The 19039-nt window shown below is 48.3% G+C and overlaps 1 protein-coding gene across 2 annotated transcripts in view; it reads left to right on the top strand.

Moving 5' to 3' along the window:
- LOC144767548 (galanin peptides-like) overlaps window positions 1–18777 on the top strand; it is a 129658-nt gene extending 110881 nt beyond the window's left edge. For both annotated transcript variants that reach the window (XM_078650965.1, XM_078650964.1), the window contains exons 5-6: window positions 13686–13760; window positions 15369–18777. In XM_078650965.1, coding sequence (XP_078507091.1) covers window positions 13686–13760; window positions 15369–15430 — 137 coding nt within the window. In that variant the 3' untranslated portion in view covers window positions 15431–18777. The remainder of the gene's footprint in view (window positions 1–13685; window positions 13761–15368) is intronic.
- Window positions 18778–19039: the final 262 nt, after the last annotated feature.

Raw genomic sequence — 19039 nt, forward strand, 5'->3', positions numbered from 1 at the left:
CAGAGTCATTAAACCAACAAAAACAGGTCAGAGAGAGTATTGGAGGAAGGCAGAAAGTTTAGGGATGACCCTGCCAAGAGGCCCAGGTCCAACACAACCCCCTTCCAGCCAAAACGCAGGGTAGACCAATCACCACTGTGATGGGCTTCCCTGCTTTGGGCGATAGAACCTGGACCTGGCCCGCAACAGCAGGGGCACATTCCAGTTCTACGCCAATCTGAACCTATTTCAAATCCTCTGTCCATACTCTCAGGGTCCACCAAGCCAATCCCTGGGGCACCCTTTTCTTCCTCTGTGGACACCACCTGTGCAGCCTCTAACCTTAACTGGCTCACAGGTGTGTCCCAACAGGCAGTCATCAAATCACAGTGGCCACTGACGGTAGTCAGGGCTGAGACCCAGGCCTCATGCCTCTCAGGGCTCTCAAACCTCTGTGGCCTCAGAGAGCGGGGGGCAGTAGCCCCAGGTGCTTGGCACCCTTTGTCCACTCTCCCTCCTGTCAGGTCAGGTATGTCATCCTGGCACTGACCCACCAGCCCCAGGCCTGTACCTGGTGGCTGGACCAAACACTGGGGTGGCCTCTCCCACACCCGGTCCTCCTCCTTGGGGCTCTGTACCCTCCCACCTGGAGTGGTACCCCCTTCCAGAATTGTCAGGGCACCTGTGGCAGGTGATCTGCACAATTCTCCCACCAGTTCAGGGGTGCTATCCTGCAACTGGGGCACCAGGTCAGGGGGGACACCCTGCACCTGGCCCTTAAACCTAGGGTCTAAACCCTCAAGTCGCACCGGGGTCAGAGGTGAGGACTCCCTCCCTCTGCACCCCCTTCCAGAGTACTGCCCACTCCCAACTGGAGTGGTACCCCTAGAAGTGACATGGGCCAGGACACTGATTACAGTGGTCCCACCCTCCAGGTCAGACAACACCTGAACCTGACTCTCCAACTCAGGGACCCAACCCTGCAGTTGAACAATTGCCTGGCGCACCAGGACTTCCCGGGGAGCACGCATGCCCCCCCTGAGGGTGGCACATAGCTCCTGTGCCGTGCAACAGTCTGCCTGGCGCAGATTTCCCAGCCTCTGTCCCTCTGACAGTGTGGGAAGATCCCCCAGGACAGAAGTGGTGTCCCCATGGTCATTCACTGGGGACGCAGCCCTGCTGGCTGGCCCCTGACCCACTGGTTCTTCCACTGGGGACTCTTTCCCCCTCTCGCCCCTCCATCTGGACTTCTGCACCCTCCCAACTGGAGTGGTACTGCCAGTCACCAGAACTACTGGAGCCCTGTTTACAGAGCCTCCACGTTCTCTAGCCACTGGGGGATCTCCCTTAGAGGGTGACTCATCCGGACAGCCTAGGCTCCCCACCTGGTGTTCCCTTAAAGAACCATCCAGGCTCTGAGACTGAGGTTGGGCACTACCGGGACAACACCCATTCTCACTCCTTCCCCTTAAGGACAGGACGTGAGGCCCTACACCCCTCTCACTGCTACAGGACCTAGCTGGGCTACTCTGCGCCACTTCCACCACTCTGGGCTGGAAGATACCTGAGCTACTCCCTACAGGATCACACCCCAATGCCTCTCCAGACCCTCTGGAATCCACCGCAAGGTCTGCCTCCAATGTGAGTTCCCTGGGGTCAGAGAACTCACTCTCAAACAGGTGTTGGCATAGCTCTGGAAAACTGGGACTTAAAGTATGCTCTCCCACAATTGGATTACACAGCCCCCTAGCAGGGTTAACCAAATTATCCTTCACCTCACCATCCAGCGCCTCACACACATACTCCACACCATCCTTCTGAGACTGGCCAGACAGTAGCGAACTGTCTCTGTCACACAACCCACACTCTTCTGGGCGGTCCTTACACTCACCCACCAGGACCTCAACCATGGGGGAATCCCTCCCACCACTAGGACCATGAACTCGTACGCCAGCCACCCTATTCCCTTCAGGGACGCTGCGCACTACTGGAGCTACCTCATGCCCTTGAACCTCCTGGTGTATGTTAACCCCCTCCAAGTCAGGTGCCATATCTCTAGGTGCGCGCGCTATGCTGTCAGCACTAGATACCTGAATGTTGCTGCCACCAGCTGAGCTGGACTCCACCTCCAACTCAGCAAAGCTCAATCTGCGAGCTACACAAATCTCTGGATGTTGGGCTGAGGCCCTCCTGGCTTCAAGCTCCAAATCAAGTTCTTTCATCCTCAAGTAGTGATCTCTTTGGCGTTTTAGCGCCTCCATGGCTAATTTTTGGCTTTCCATTGCCAATTTGTGCTTGTCCATTTCCATTTGTCCTTTTAATTTCGCCATCTCTATTTCATGCGCCCTGGTTGCTGCCCTGTCTGCCAACTCCTCTGGCGACAGGCATCTGGTTGCTGCCTTTTCCATCCTCACTGAACCAGGCATGACGTTTCACAAGCACATGGAGATCTCCCAGCAAAAATAAAAAATGGAAACCTGTGGCTACGTTATAGATCTGCTCTCACTATGTGGTGATCAGTAATTCACTGTATGCAAACTACAAATGCAAATTCGCAAATCCTCACCGCTGCGACCAATGTTAGAATTGGGGGTCTCTGGTTGGCGCAAGTAGGTACTTGTGACAAGCAGGGACCCTCTCCTCTAAGTCAGGGCAAAGGATGACCCTTCAGAATTACCCTTGCTCACCCTCTAGGTGCGTGGCGTGAGCAGCCAAGGCTATTCTTCAGGCGTTAGTCAGTTAAGCATTTGTAGTCACACACACAGTAAAATATACCAATCCCCCCACAAATGGACACCAGGCTGTGAGTATATAAAAATACGCTTCTTTATGTAAAAATTAAATATACTCTTTAGAACAGACTTATCACAAGATCAAATAACGTTTCTGTATGCCCACAGGTTGTAAATAGGCAAGCTTCTCTTTCAAATGTTCCACCAACAGTTCTTTGTTGTAGGTTAAATTGCACTTTCAGTCTTTCAAGCGGATGTTTCTGTCAACATTCCTTCTTGGCAAGTTTCTCTGTCCCAAATTGCTTTGCTCTCGCTTCCTGGGCCGGTTCCAGGGACCTTAGGCCAGTCTTAGGCCCTCTGTGCGCTTCGCAGCGCTTCTGTGCACTCTACACGGGAGAAATCACGGCACCCTACCAAGTCTCACGCATCTGGCGTGGGGCGCGATCGGCCCGGCCGGGTCTCGTGGAGCGGATGGCCCCCCTGGTCTACGGGACCCACACGGAGGGGGAACACCGACCTCAGAGCTGTCCAGGAGGAGGGAAGGCCCCAGGACCCAGCGCAGCCCCAGTCACTTGGGCCGGGGCTCAGATTGCAGCCTGCGGGACCCGACAGCTAAAGGATTCCAGCGGGAGGGGCTGGAGCGCGCTCCCGGAGAGGCGCTGCCGGCAGAGGCACACAGAGCAGAGCGGTGCGAGTCTGGTGAAAGGAACGGCTCGCACCGCGGGGGGATAAGTACAGTACCTTGGTCACTTGTAGGCAGGAGCAGTCAGCAAGGGGAAAACAAACGTTGCGGGCCCCGAGCCCGATGACGGTCTCGGTGGCGGCTTTTCTCCGGGGACAGATGCGAGGTGCCCAGCGGCTCAGGCAGAGCGAGGCTGGCACCCGAGGCGTCCGTCCGGCGGAGGTCTGTCCCCTGGGCCTGTTTACGTCCGGTGGGGATTTCTGGCGGGAGGGTGAGGCACAACAGCGAGCCTCCGTGGGCGGTGATTTCAGTGGTTTCCCTCGGCGGAGGGGGAGCGGCTCAGCAGAGCGGAGCTCTCCCTCGGCAGGGACGGGGAATCCGGCGAGCACGGCCTCGAGGAGGGGCTGGGGGGCACCACAGCAGCGAGCCTTCCCAGGCGGTCAACACAGCGATCTCTTCAGCGGGGGAAGAGCGGCTCAACGGAGCGGAGCTCTTCCTCGGCGGGGACGAGGAGACACAGTCGGTCACGGCCTCAGGGAGGGGCTGGGGGGCACCAAGGTCACAGCTCCGGCAGTAGTAGATATCCCGGTTAATTACCGGCAGACGAGCAGAGGGCAGGTTGAGCCAGATGGTCCTGTGGCTCAGGTCAGGGGGCAAGCTCAGTCAAGCCCTTGGAGAATGTTTAAGCACAAAGAAGCAAAGTCTTTTCTTATCAAGTCTTTTCCTCTCCTTTCTCAGCAAGGCAAGCAGCAGGCCAGTTCTCCCAGCGTCTCTTCTCCTTCTAGGCGGGCAGAGGTCCTTCGTGGTAAAACAGGATTCTAATTTACAAGGAGCAGGGCTCCTACTTTTATACACAGTTTCTTTTGTTCTTACAGGCCAGGGGGGCCTTTGCCTAACTGCTCTCAGTTCCTGAGCACTTGTGGTGGGTACTTCTGTTTCTGCATTCAGTGTGAGGGCAGGCACATTAGCCGCTCCCCAGGGGGGCGGAGCCGGCATTGTGAAGACAGGGGCAGCTTGAGCACTTTGTTGACAAGCTTCGGTCCTTCCTGGGCCAGGTGCAGGCTGAGTCATCAGTCGCTCCCCAGGAGGGCGGAGCCAGCATTGTGGAGGCAGAGCACAGCCTGATGCATCATTCAGGGGAAACTCCCACCACCCACTAAGGTGTCATCCTGCTATTCACAACCTGTCAACTCCCAGCCCTGTCACTCACACAACTCAGACAGTCAGATACACACAAAAGCAGAGGCGGGCTGAAATAGTTAGACAAGCAAATGCTAGCTTTCTAAAAGTAGCATTTGCAAACACAGGATATTAAAATAAACTTTACTAAAAGAAGTATTTTATTATTCTGAGTTCAGGCATACTAAACATTAATTTCTACCATGTTCCCTGAGCCTGCTGGGATTATAGAGTGTAATAATTCCAGCAGCCCATCTGGCCTAGAAGGGAACTGGTAGCCTTACAATAGTGAAAAACGAATTTGGCAGTAATTCACTATTAGAACATGCCACACACATCAGGGCATGTTCTACCTTATACTTACAATGCACCCTGCCCTCAGGCCTACCATAGGGGTGACTAATATGAAGTTAAGGGAAGGTTTAGGGGCTGGCAAGTGTGTGCACTTGCCCAGCCAGCATGACAGTACCAGACTGCACGCAGGTTCTGCAATGGCAGACCCTAGACACATTTTAAGGCTGCTTCTGTGGGTGGCGCAACCAGCGCTGCAGGCCCACTAGCAGTATTGGCATTCACAAGCCCTGGCACTCCTAGTGCACTTTACTAGGGACTGACAGTAAATCCAATGAACCAATCATGGACATCAATCACATGTATACTTTTCACAGGGAGAGCATATGCACTTTAGCACTGGTCAGCAGTGGTAAAAGTGCCCAGAGTCATTAAACCAACAAAAACAGGTCAGAGAGAGTATTGGAGGAAGGCAAAAAGTTTAGGGATGACCCTGCCAAGAGGCCCAGGTCCAACATGCCCTCTTGACGATGACCATCACGTCTTTGAGTGTGGTGTCTCCACTTGCCCACAGCTTGTCCTGAACGTTCGTGCTGGAGGTGTGCATCACTATCTGGTCTTTGATAAACTCCTCCTCCCACACTCCGTACCTGCACGTGGCCGCTAGTTTCTTCAGGGCCGCTACGTATTCCTCAATCGACTCTCCAGCCCGTTGTTTCCTCTGCTGGAAGTTGAATCTGTCGACTGACACACATACAGTGGGTCGGTAGTGTTCATTCAGGTCGTCGATGGCGTGGGTGTACACGTCATCGTCCGTGCTTCCTCTCTGTTTGGGCACCAGGCTTTTGTAGATTCTGAGTCCTTCTGGCCCCAGATTGAGTAGTAGTATGCGTTTCTTCCTTTTGGGGTTGAAGTTCTCTTCATTCTCGTCCTCCAGGACCCCTATGAAGTTGTCTATATATTCTCGCCAGTCCTTCCACTTCATCAGTGGTTCCCCTGGTTTCGGTAGGAACTGGACTGGCGCTATGGCATATCCCGCTGGTGTACTCATCTTCTCTTCCTTGACTGTGGGTGCCCTGTCCCCTTTGCTGGTGGGGCTACCTGGGGTGCTGTCCGCTTCTTCTTTACTGGGTTGTGCCTGGGGACTCTCAGTGTCAGCCCCCTCCCCCTGCTTTGTGGCGGCCAGCTCGGTACCTCACGTGTATATGGGAGGTTTGGATGTGGCGCGCTTGTCTTGGCTGCACAAGGTCTCTGTGCCACCTTCCTGCTGCCTTCCCTGTTTGGGCAGTTATGGGCTCTGCCGCACTCTTCAGGTTTATGGGAACTTATCTGGTGCATAGGTCCGGGCTCTGTCCAGTTGGTGCTGCTGGGATCATATGGCCACACAGATCCGCACTACAACAGGGTCTGGATTGGCTGGAGCTCTGCTGACTCTCCCGGAGTTCCCTCGTGGTGGGTCCGTTTTTTCGTTATTATTTATTTATTTATTTATTTATTTATTTTTTTTAAGTTTCTGGTCGCTTCCCGACCTCGTCGCCACTGTAGTATCTCTGGTTTCAATGAATCGCTGACCCAAATGGTTGGTTGCACGCTTCTTTATTTAAATTACAATTTCCCTGAAGAGCGCCGAGCCAGCGCTGCTCTGTGTCTGCTTTCGCGCCTCCTAATGAGATGCGCGCGCATCGTTCCCCAAGATGGTCGCCGCACGTCACGTCCTTACGTGACGTGCAACAACTAGTAAGCGCCACTACACTTCTTCTGGATCGTTCAGCTGCGTAAACAAGGCAATGAAGCTGGCGGAGAATGCGTGGTTGACATGTGTTATATTCCTGGTTCCTTGCGTCACTCTGTTATTGTTAAAACGTCACGCGTACGACGTGAGCACGAGGAGGTAGGCACGAGCGCGTGGCAGGTAAGTGTGGGTTTGACCGTTAAATCAGTCGGAAAGGCTGAAAGGGTCAACGGGTCAAAACATTCGATTCGGAGAGTGAATAAGAATGCCACCGACATGCATAAGCGGTATTTCATTCTTCGCACCTTGTAGTACAAAATGTGTAATGGCCACCATAATGGTAATTCATCAAATCTGGAGGAGGTAGGCATAGGTCCTTACAGTTTGGGATGCTCGTCACTACAGTAGAAATGACGAGTTGATTAATGTTTTTTCAGGCTCAATAGCTTGACACAAGTAATCAAACGCAGATTTAACAGCTGCTCCTTCAGTTCCTGTCTCCTTCTCCATACACGTCCCCGCTTGGTTGCCGTCCTGCTCTTCTGGAATCCCTAGCGATTCCATTACATAACAAGGCCTATTACATGAAGGGTTGGACGTGCAACAAACAGCACTAAATATACGCTCACACACTACACCCCTTGCTACCCAAGGCGTTGTTTTATCTAGCCCTGTCCTGGTACACAGGGGAAGCTTTCGTAATGGACGCTGGCAGGGGCTCCACTTGCCTGGTTCCTGTCATTTTATTATTATACAAATAGTCAATAATATTATTCATCATCAATGTAACACAAAAAAGAGTACATTAGCTGGAATATGACAGTTATCTGAAAGTTAAGTTAAGTAAAAAATGCTTTTAAATGTATGTTGTATGTATGCTTGCGGGTGAGAGTGTGAATGTGTTAGTACGTGTAAGCGGGTGTGTGTGAGTCAAAATATAGGTCAAATGGAGTGCAATGTCCGTTTCGCTACCCCTGGCATTTTGGTGAATTGACGTCCATGCAACAAACTCCCACAGAAGCTCAACAGGGTAATCCTGGAGACCATGCACACTTCAACAAACGCCCAGAAAGACTATACCAAGCTTCCTCCATGCTGTTCCTTTCCTCCTTTCTTATTTACAGGCCAGGGAACGAGTCGGGGGTACACACAGTTGGACAGCGTCCATCAAATATTTACACTGGGTGAACGCTGTCCACTCTGCCAAAAAGTTGGACCCTCTAACTAATGTGCTGAACTCGTCCCAGTGTAATTGCCAAACACCAGGACACTTTTAGCAGCGCATGCACGTTGTCTGCTTTCCCTCTGCTGGAAGCAACAAGCATCAAGCAACAATGTGCAGGCGGGGACGGGCCTTTCTTATTTTAGACTCCTGCTGGGCCGTTAACAAAGGGCGATATTGAGAGGTCATCAGGCCTCCTTTTGTTCGAGTCTCCTGGCTGGGAGCACTCAGGACCCTCACACCTAGAAGCAAAGGTTAGCACTTCACACATACTTACTAGGGGCAGCTTTTCACTTTCTTCAGGCTCTGTTTACTAGATATGCATGCACTGTAAGAATGTCTGATGTGTTGGTGTCTCCCAGTATTTACACAATATAAATGTAATTTATATAGCACTGTTAGAACCGGGGTCTCTAGTTGACAGGGATATGCAGCCTAGTCCAAGTAGGGACCACCGCTTCCGACATGGTAGCTTGGCGCAGAGCAGCAAAGGCGTAACTTCAGAGGCAATGTGTAAAGTATTTGTGCAACACACAATGGCGATGACACAGTAAAAACACTCACAAGAGGAACACCACACCAGTTTTGTATAAGAATAAAAATGTCTTTATCTAAAAATTATGCGAGAACCAAAAGTAGGTAAATCCAGCTCCAGGCAAGATCAATAATAAAAAGGATGCCAGTTTCCAAGCAAGATCAATAATCCATAAGAATGAATCCAGTTCCCAGGCCTGATCAATACTAAAAAGGATTCCAGTTTCCAAGCAAGATCAATAACCAATAAGAATGAATCCAGTTCCCAGGCCTGATCAAATCACCAAAAGCTCATGTGTGCCAAGGGCTCCTGCTGGTAATGTCTTTCTCACAGTGTCCTTGGATGGCAAAAGTTCACTTGAGGTAGGTTCTTATGGTCAAAATTCACTGTGGGAAGGTTCTTATGCCAAAGTTCCCTTGCAGCGTAGTAAGTGTGCCTCTCATAGAAATGATTCAGAAAAGGGGGTGGTGATGGACAGAGCATCTGAATTAAACAGAACACTCATACCCAGTCAAAAGATCAGGGCTTGATCCATCACCGTTTTTTAGCTCACTGCACCATCCTAGTTCAGAACCTGGCTACATGCAAATTAGTCTGTCCCTGGCCCAGTGCATCATGGGAACAGGGCAGACCAAACTACCAAGCCAATTCTTTACTGGAAAGGAAACAAGCTTCCGGGGACCGGTTTCTGGCATTGCAGCCGTCTTCGGCCCGGCTTGCTTGAATCCTGATGGTGCAGTGAGCAAGGGACTCATGTCTGAGCATACCCTGCCACTCCTGTAGTGGCCAAAATGATTCAGAAAAGGGGGTGGTGATGGACAGAGCATCTGAATTAAACAGAACACTCATACCCAGTCAAAAGATCAGGGCTTGATCCATCACCGTTTTTTAGCCGTGCAGTGAGCTAAAAAACGGTGATGGATCAAGCCATGATCTTTTGACTGGGTAGGAGTGTTCTGCTTAATTCAGATACTCTGTCCATCACCACCCCCTTTATGTCTCATAGAAATGATGCTCCCAGCGTAGGAAGTGCGGCTGCCCAGGCGCTGCTGGTAATGCTAAAAAAAATGCCCCAGTGTCAATTACCAAGTAATTATGCCCCCGTAGGCCGGTAAGTGAAGGACGGTTCCCAGCCAAGCACAAAGCTCACACTCCAGGTACCCGGCCAACCCGCACCCCGCCCCCTCGCAGCAGCCTGGTTGCACTGAGGCATTTCCTGGGGTGGTGGTTGTGGGCGTGAGGCTCCTCTCCCCCTGGGGCCTCAGGCTCAGCAGGTGCTGCACGGGTGGGGGTCACGGCCACACAGCGCTCCTTTAGCACAGCGCTTAACAGTGCCTCCAAGTCTGGGGCAACAACGGAGCCTCCTGCCACACAGCGCTTCGCTTCTCAGCGCTACACAGCGCGCTCCGGTCCCAGTGGCGGTGACCTCAGGGCCAGTTTCAGTCAGCTTGCACCAGAAGCAGAGGCAATCACAGAGCCCTCGGGAGGATCACGGGGCATGCAGTGCTGAGGGCAGGCACAGCGTTGCAGGGCAAATCTTGAGAGTGTTGTTGCTTTTCCAAAGGGCAGTCTTTAAAACGCTGTGGTCCAAGGACAGGTAGTTTCCTTTAGCTTAAAAAGGGTGCAGTCCCAAAAAGGCAATCTTTAAAAGGTTGAAGACTCTTTAAAATGTTGTTCAAAGAAAAGCAGTTCCTTTGGGATGTTGTGGAGACACTCTGGTGGTGATGTTGCAGTCTCCCATGCAGGGCAGGATCAGCAGACAATAGGGCAGCTCAGCAGGTTGTGGGGCAGCAGTTCCTTGGAGCAGTCAGCCTCCTTCCCAGTGGCAATCCTCTTGCGCAGCAGTCCTCACTCCAGCAGGGATTCTTCCAGGTCCAGCAGTGTAACAAGAATGTGAGGCCAGGACCCTCCCTTATATATCTTTTTAGTCTAGGGGCTAGAAAGTGGTGGAAGTCTCTGGAAGGGTCTGGGGGCAGGGGCTTCTGGAAGAGTCCAGGGAGTTCTGGTATGTTCCCTGCCTTCCCTGACCTAGCTGTCACAGTGACGAGAGACAGGCCGTTAAGGCTACAGTGGGCAGCCCATCACAGCTCATCCCAGGGAAGAAGGTGTGAATCACCACTCCCACCTCCCAACCCAGGCAGGCTATCAGTATGCAGAGGGGAGGGGGAGTCTGCAGCCTAATCTAAGTGTAGGCAGGAAAAGGTCCCCTTTATAAAAGTGGGATCCCTAGCGAAGGAATGCCCAAACCCTATATATCATTGGAAAGGGTTCCCCGCCCCGAGTCCAACAAGACCAAACATGATAGACTTATTAGGTCCCTGTCAGAAGTTAGTCTATAAGGGGAGGTTCCCAATGTTAGCCTATGGAGGATTAAACCTTACTGCGGTAGCAGTGGCTTGTGGCAGATATGCCAGCTTCACAAGGTTTTAGGGGAGAGCACCTGCACCTCAGCACGGTTTAGCAGTGGTGAGGCGCCCAGAGTCCTAAGTCAAACAAAATATAGGATAAGAATGGAAGGCAAAAAGGGCAAAAATGTAGGGAAGACCACCCTAAGGCTGACAGGTCTAACAAGCACTTACTACCCCTGGGGAGGCATTGAAATAATTTAAGTACCACTATTTTTTCTTGTATATCACTACTCATCCCAAAGCAGAGTTTCCGAGCACTTTATATCACACCTACATATTAAAGTCATGGCTTGTGATGCCACTTCCTATGATGTTGATTCAACTAATGCCATATGTAATGTCATGCGCCGTGATGTCATGTGCCGTGATGTCACGTGTCATGATGTCACGCACTGTGATATCACTTGCATACTGCCTAACTAGGTTAGTCCCCCCACTTCTTTTTTTAGGACTTGAGCCCTGTTACAGGTAGATCTGCCAGAAATATCCAGATATGTAAAATGTCGACTCCTAGAATGTTTGTTTTTAGACACCATTTAAAGTATTTGAATGGTTTTTGGGTAGCATCTTGAACAGCTAACAAAGCTAGGTCAGTGCACTATAACTGAGTTGGCTTCCATTTTTCTCTGGCCACCTATAGCTGAGGATGGCCTCAGACTCGTCCTATAAGGCTATGGGTGAATGACAGGTGGTTTCAACTGTTCATATCTGGAGGCCCACAATCCTTTTTGCTTGTTCCTCAAGACAGAAAGTGCCTCATGTACGAAGTAACTGCTTGATTTGCGAAAATGTGACACGGCTGTAATTAATAATTGACTGTATGCAGTGACCATTTCACCCCAATTGTTCAATAAAAAGAGTTAAAAAAAAGACGAAAAGTGCCTACCTGTGGTGTGTAGTGTGTTGTGTGGAGAGAGTGGCATGTAACATGAGTGCTCTGTGCCTGGGATACAGTGTGGCAGCAGAATTGTGTTCCGGGGAAGTCACCGTAAGTGCCTGCACAAAATATTATTTAGTCTCAAAGTTGTCATTATCTTTTTCCTGTGGAAATATTAAATTACATTGCCTTGGCGCCCTGCAGTTGTCATGTCATTTGTGAATGAATATACATTGGATCTTTTCCATCCAATTTCTTTATGTCAGTACCTGAGCTCTCTGTACCCACTTCCTGCATCGATTATTAACCCGAGGAATTTGATGAAAGCATCTGGTAGTGGTCAAAGCTAAGACACATAACTTGACCGGTTAATGACAACCTTTGACCTTGTCTGCTAAGCAGGCCTGGAAAGAAGTACTCTTTTAAAGGTGGCAGTGTGTCTACATTTTATAGAAATTGTGTATTTTAGCTATGGCTCTCCACCAGTGTCACAAAGCAGGATAAATAGTTTAAATACAAGCCATATCCAGCCAGTTGTTGTACTTCCTGTGGGATTTTGAAAGACTGTGCACTATCTGAGAGAGCAATGGTACTAGCACAGACTGCTGCTGATTGCTGACTACCTCCAGGCAAGGACTAGGTCTAGGTTCTGGAGAATCTCTGCTACTGGAACATTCTCTAAAGGAAAAGTAATGTATCTCCCTTTGAGAGTAGATGAGCGTGCACCAGACCAGGAAGAGAGAGACCTATGTGTAGCTGACTGAACAGCCGCGGTCGGTAGTGGGTGTACCTGCAGAGCGCTGACGTGAGGAGGGAGAGGGGCCGGGTGGGTGGTAGTAATGTATGGATTACGGAGCTTTACAGGTAAGTAAACATATAAATAAATAAAATGAATTTCGATGCGCTCACTGCATCGCATTTGGGGATGCAGTGCATGCAACAAAATTCTGACTGAAGCCTGCATGGAGGACATCTTGAGGAAGTGAAACACCCATGGCATTGCATCACCGCAGGCCAAACTCAACATCAGGAGCATCTGTGAGATCATAGGTAGAAGATTCTGTGAGAACCCTTCTTGGACTGTGTAGTATCCTGTATATGTAATTATCCTGTTACTGTTTGTAACTAAGACTGAATAAACCTACAAGAAATACATCTTTGCCACTTGACTTCATTTCTACATACTGCAAGCGAGTCTGCATTGTCCATGATGCTCCTGGCCCTCACACTGATTTTAGAGGAGGTTGTATAGGTCCATACCTTCTCAGAGGAAAATTTAGGGCTTTCCTCTATGCCCCAAGCCCTGTGGTAGTGTCCAATTGGTTGCAGTTGGACACTCTGATTCTGGAACTAGGCCCTTCTAACACTTAATGTTACTATCTCCTCACCTTGTCTGACTGTCTCTCCCCAGTAGCCGACCTCAAATCTGACAACGTCTGCTTCTCTCTCTCTTCTCTTTAGCTCTCTTCACCTCTTCTCCTTTTCTCTGCCGTCTATAGTTCAGCTTACACTTCCACATGCCTCCTCGCCTTTCAACGTTCCTGACTGTTTCTCACCAGTATCTCTCATTCTTCTCACTGAGCCCTCTCTATTTCTTCTATTCCTGCTTTAGCTCTCCTCACCATGTATTTCTGCATTCTCTGCATATTCCTTTCACTCTCGGGATGCCTGTGTCCCCCAACCCCTATAAGTCTCCTTACGTCTCACCATGTTTCCCTCTCTCCCAAGTAATTCTCCTCACATCACACCACCTCACCCTCTCTCCCACGTAGCTCTCCTCACATCACACCATGTCTTCCTCTTTCTCTCCATAAGCTCTCCTCACATCTCACCTCGCCTCCCTTTCTCTCCTATGTTGGTCTCCTCCCACCATGTCATCTCTCCTCTGTTGCTCGCCTGACCTCTCCCCATGACTCCCTACAGCTCTCATCATCTCTCAGGATGTCTCTTCGCTGTGGGGCGCTTCACGTTTCATGATGTCTCCCTCTCATTCTCTTGTGCTGCTCGTCTCCCCTCACTGTGCCTCCTCTTCTCGCCTCTGCACACAGGCTCTCAGCTCCATTCCATGGATGAAGACTCCCTTCAGATGGTTCTGGAGTTTCTCACCTTTCTTCGTCTCAAAGGTAAGTGTCTCCCTCAGTTCCTGCACAGCCGAAGTCACTGTTAATTGAATACTTTTAATCTTTTTGCAACTACTGAAACATAATTCGTAAACCTGAGTGGGATGTGCAAATAGCTCATCTCCCCCTTCACCGTATTGAAAGGTCTCAGAAGAGAAAGTCGAGGGTCGGGCTCAGCCGCCCATTGATAGATTGCAGAGATGTGTCTTATTCTGTCAGTGATAGGTCAGAGAGACATTTATCAGCCCTCACTAACAGATCTCAATTCCTCAATGTCTCGACGAAGGGCCTAGTTTATCCCCTAAGTGACAGATCGGTGGGATATGTCTTATGCCAGGACAGACCTACACGCATTATCCGCTCCAAGACAAAGCGACGGGGATCTGTCCTATTCCTTAGACAGGATGCAGGGGCACATTGTATTAGAAGCACTAGTCGGATAGATATGTATTATGCCCTCTGTGAGGGTCACTCGGTGACACGTGAGGGCTACATATAACTTTTCCCTTCAATGACATGCAGAGGTACCTGTCGTACCCGTTTATTGTCAGAGCGGGGGTGGGGGGGCGTGCCTTTTTCAAGTTGTGACACATAGGCACCTTGGATTGACATGTATCCTCCCCCATTGACAAACTTGTCTTATTCAGTCAGTGAGAACCAGATCTTATCCATTCAACGACATGCTAAGGGAGCTGCGTTATATCTACGCCGAGAATTCAGAAAGACATGTCCTATTCTTTCACTTTCATTTTCAGAGGGACATGTTTTTTCTCAACCTATGGCTAGTCTGTCGTTGAAGGGACATGCCCCGTGCTTCTCGTGACAGACTGGGTGCCCATGCCTGATGTTATGCTATGCATGTTCTCAGAGAGAAGGCTGTGGAGACACAGCTCATTCCTTCAGCAAAGGGCTGGTGGTATTATATATCCTGTCCCTTCCATAAAAGGCCGCACAGACATGCCTTGTTTCCTCACTGACAGGTTAGAGAGACATGTTTTCTTCCATGAGAGGGATATATCTTATTCCTGAGCGACAGATTGGAAGGGCATGACTTATTTCCACAGCATTAGGTCAGAGGGAAATATGATGTCTTACCAGTAATAACTTTAAAGGTAGGAGAGAAAGGGTGTATTCTTCCTGTAACAACTGGAGAATAATGCCTTATTCCTTCGGTAGCAGGTCTTAAGCAAGGGTATTACTGCTCCATTGACATAAAGGAGGGAAAGATTGCATTGCCTCAGTAGCAAGTGGCAGTGAATGATATTCCGTCAGTAATAGGTCGGGAAGCAAGTCTTAATCCAAGAGTAACAGTTCAGAGGTAATGGACTTATTCCTTCATGTAAGGTTGAAGCAAAATATCCCATTACCTCTTTATTGTGTTGGACGGAAAAGGTCTAGTTCCATGAGGAATAGGTAGGAGGGATTTGTCCTCTCCCTCAGTAGCAGGGTGGAGGGAAATTCTTTATGTCCTCACTGTAAGCAGAAGGGAGTCTACTTGGGCAAATTAACACACCCATATTGTAGTGTAAGTAAGCTCAGATTGCCACTGTATATCCTATGTCTACAATAACTGTCCTGTAACTGAGCACAAACCTTCTCTTCTTCTTCCAGAGCTGGGAGCCCTGGATCATCTCTCTCTTCCAGTCTCTTCGGAGGAATCCAGCCAGACTTAGAGCCAGCAACCCCAACTTACAGCCAGAAAACCCTCTCATCCCTGTGACCGCAGCCAAACCTGTACATATATCAACAGATTTATTTATTGAAAAACTAACCAAGTTTGACATGAGGAGACAAAGAAGGAAAAACGAAACCAATAAAACTTGAAAGCAACACCTAGTTTGGGCTCTCAATCCAACAAATGGCAGATGTGGGTAGCGCCTTTTGTCTGCAATGTGACTGACTTTGCCAGCCTAGCTGAAACAAAGCCTTATAGCTTCCCTCCAGGTCAGCCCACCTCGGATAAAAGGAAGGATGCACCCAATAAAGCTAACCTCACCAAACCCAACTTTTCCTAACCCACCCTCACCAAACCAAGCCGGCGCCTACTCATGCCTATCCAACCTAACCCAGTCTGACTTACCCTAACCAAAACTGAACCAGTTCCAATCCAATCCAATCCAAGCCAACCTAACCCAACTCCTCCTAACCAAAACTGTGCGAGAGCCAACCCTACTCAAGCCAGTCTAATTAACCCAACCCAACCCAACTCAGTCTTACCAAACCAAAATAAATTCACTCCAACCTACCCAAATCTAATTAATGATAACCAAAACTGAACTTGATTCAACCCTATTCAAGCCCATAATGTCCTATATACAACACTCTCAATTTGCCTGATGCTCAACTCATTCATAATAATCCAACCCTAGGTGCATTGTCACTCAATAAAGCAAAATAATTTCTAAATTGTTATTCATACTCTGCCAATAGTAGGAGCCCAGTGTCTGCTATCAACTCACTTAAATTGCCTAGAATTCAATCACAATTTGAGACTGCAATGGATGCAGCTGAATACCATATTTCTGTCACAAGATATTGAGAGCTTAATTCCTATACTGGTTGACCTCCGAAGATTGCCTTCTTGTAGCAGGGGTCCTTTAGAAGATACATATCAAGTTTTATAAGTATATTGACGTGGTAAAAGTTCATGTTAAGTAACTCTACTCTGTTGAAAGGCCATGAAGCCTGAGGTGACTGTTCACCAGACCTAGAAGTCCACAGTGAGTTATATTGGATAGGGACCATTTTGGAACTGTTGAGTATGAGATTGTGCTTGTTTGAGATTACGTACATTTTTGGGGGGACTAGCTTGGTCTTTATTTTAGGGCTAAATCTATGGGAAGTCAACCTGGGTCCTAAGTTAGATCTGAGTGGCAACAGGAAATCATTTGATTTGTGGAGGAAGTGCTAAATCCAAGGGACAATGCTGAGTAAAATTCTTCGTATGGCAGGGTAGTACAGCGGAGGAAATGTTGTATTGTCCTCTTAATTTTTCAATTTTTGCCATAAATCAGAGGAATTTCCATTACCACTGAACTCTAAATCAGGCTATAAACTTACTTTCTCGGGCAGTGTTCTTTAACCTTTTGACCCCCACTTAATAATTACTGGAATCCGGTGATTCCTCACTGAACCATTATTGGAATCCTGAGTCTTTGTTAGAAGCCAGGGACCTCTGCCTAAGCAATTTTGATGATTTGAACCACAAAACAATACACAAAAATGCGGAATCAGACATTCATCAAATAAATACGCAATGATTAAATATTTTATTTAATTCACAAACAAATATATATTTTTTTAAATCTATGTTTTAATTTAAATGGGAAGGTTAGAGCTTTCCTAAATTCAGTTGAGTCCACCTGTGTCCCTACTCTGTTTGATTTTCAGTTTTACTGCATTATTTAAATATACTGTATCAACCTGGTAATATTTAATTTTCTAATCATTCGGAAACCCTTTGAGTATGTGTTGCGGGCCCCCAGGATCTCCAGACCACATGGTAAGAACTGCTGTTCTTGGGCACTACTATGAGCGGTGCACCAGAGACTCCCTGCAAGCAGTGAGGATGCTGTCATGCCTTGGGATGGGAGGGAGTGAAATATATGCTTCACCTAGCACTGCAAAAACTCTTGTTCTGACCCAGCTCAAGTTTGTGACCCTTAAGAGAGAAGATTCCCACATGTAGTGTTTTTTAAGAAAACGATTGTAGCACACATTCACCAAAATAGAAAAAGTCAGGCTTTCTGGATGCTTGCCTGATTTTTGCTTTGGATGCTAGCTTATGCCTGTGCCTTTTTGCATTATGTTACAATGGAGACATGCCCCAACTGCTTTTCACACTAGACACTGCCCATGCTTACTTAGAGTTTATTGCATTCCTTCAGTACACTTTTATGGCCGAATTTACAAAGTTATACTTAGACCTGAAGTCTAAGCGCCCAATTCACAAAGGTAAACTTAAACCTCATGTCCTAGTTTACCTTTGTGAATCGGGCCCTTAGACTTCAACTCTAAACTTTGACTTCAAGTCTAAGTTTATCTTTGTGAATTGGGCCGTTATTGTTTTTCTACCACCGTTTGCAATGTTAGTGATTGCCTTTGCCTGCTGATTCCAGGGAACCTGCCAAGGATGATCACTTATTTGAAATCTACTAATAACCTTTACTTGACTGGAACACCCTTGTGAGGCCTTTAACTTTGATGGTTCCTGATTTAGACAGATTTGCTTTGAGTGTCCCTAATAAAGTCATCTGTGAATGGTTTTATTTTGAAAAATTGAGATCGGGAATTTTGACTTGAACTTATTTTGTCTTCACAATATGGACTACCAACATATTGTCAAAGTAAGTCTGCGTTGTGGAGGCAATACGTGCTATACTATCCCTCTACTTATCTTAATGATACGTTGGTAGTCGATACTAGCCGTGAATACAAATGCTCATAAGCATAAAAACCTCGCTATTTTGGTAGCACACCCATAGTGGTGTGCTACCAAAATAACAAGTCCATAACCAAAGTGGTCTACTTCAAAACAATTCCAATGCAGAGCAGTGGCCTTGGCTGTGTTTGTGTGAGGCATGAAATACATAAGAAATAAATAGTGATCCAAATGCATTGCTATATGCCGGAGGGCTCTGGTGCAAGAGTGATGCTGAAACCTTTAAGAGCTTTGCAACATCAGACTTTGATGGTAGATTAAAGGGAACTTCGAGAAACCAAATTGATGCTTTACCAATATGTCTGACTATCAGACGGTTAGCTTGAGTGCCGCACTGCCCTCTTCTGGGTTGCCGCTGGCCTCGAAAGATGGACTATATGAAAATGGCAAGGAAAGTCACATGGCAACTTCAGGGCCTCTGGGGGCTGGTGCTTGGTTGTCTGCAAAAAGTCATGTGACTTGCAAAGCAAATGTCCTCTTAAGCCCACCGCCCTGCAGTTAATGTCTGTCTGAACTATTTTATTAACTCCTTATTAGAGACTTGCATCGAAAATGATATATGCATAAATGTTAATATGAATAAACCACACTTTGAAAATCGCTTGTCTAGAAGGTTATTTTGTGTGTGAGTGAAAAAGCAGCCAGTTTTCATGCAGGCATGTCCAATGCCTAGAGCAAGCAGAACTAAGGTATGGGCTGTGAAGGTAGGGCCAGGACAGTTCCACGGCTATGTGGTTTTGGCTGATGCCTAAAAAGACACACTTTGTGTGCAATCATATACTGCACAGATGTAGTAGAAAGTCCATATTTAAAAAAAAGCTTTGATGTGCTGAACTATAAA

Source organism: Lissotriton helveticus, chromosome 7 (assembly GCF_964261635.1).
Source record: "Lissotriton helveticus chromosome 7, aLisHel1.1, whole genome shotgun sequence".
NCBI classification, from domain to species: Eukaryota; Metazoa; Chordata; class Amphibia; order Caudata; family Salamandridae; genus Lissotriton; species Lissotriton helveticus.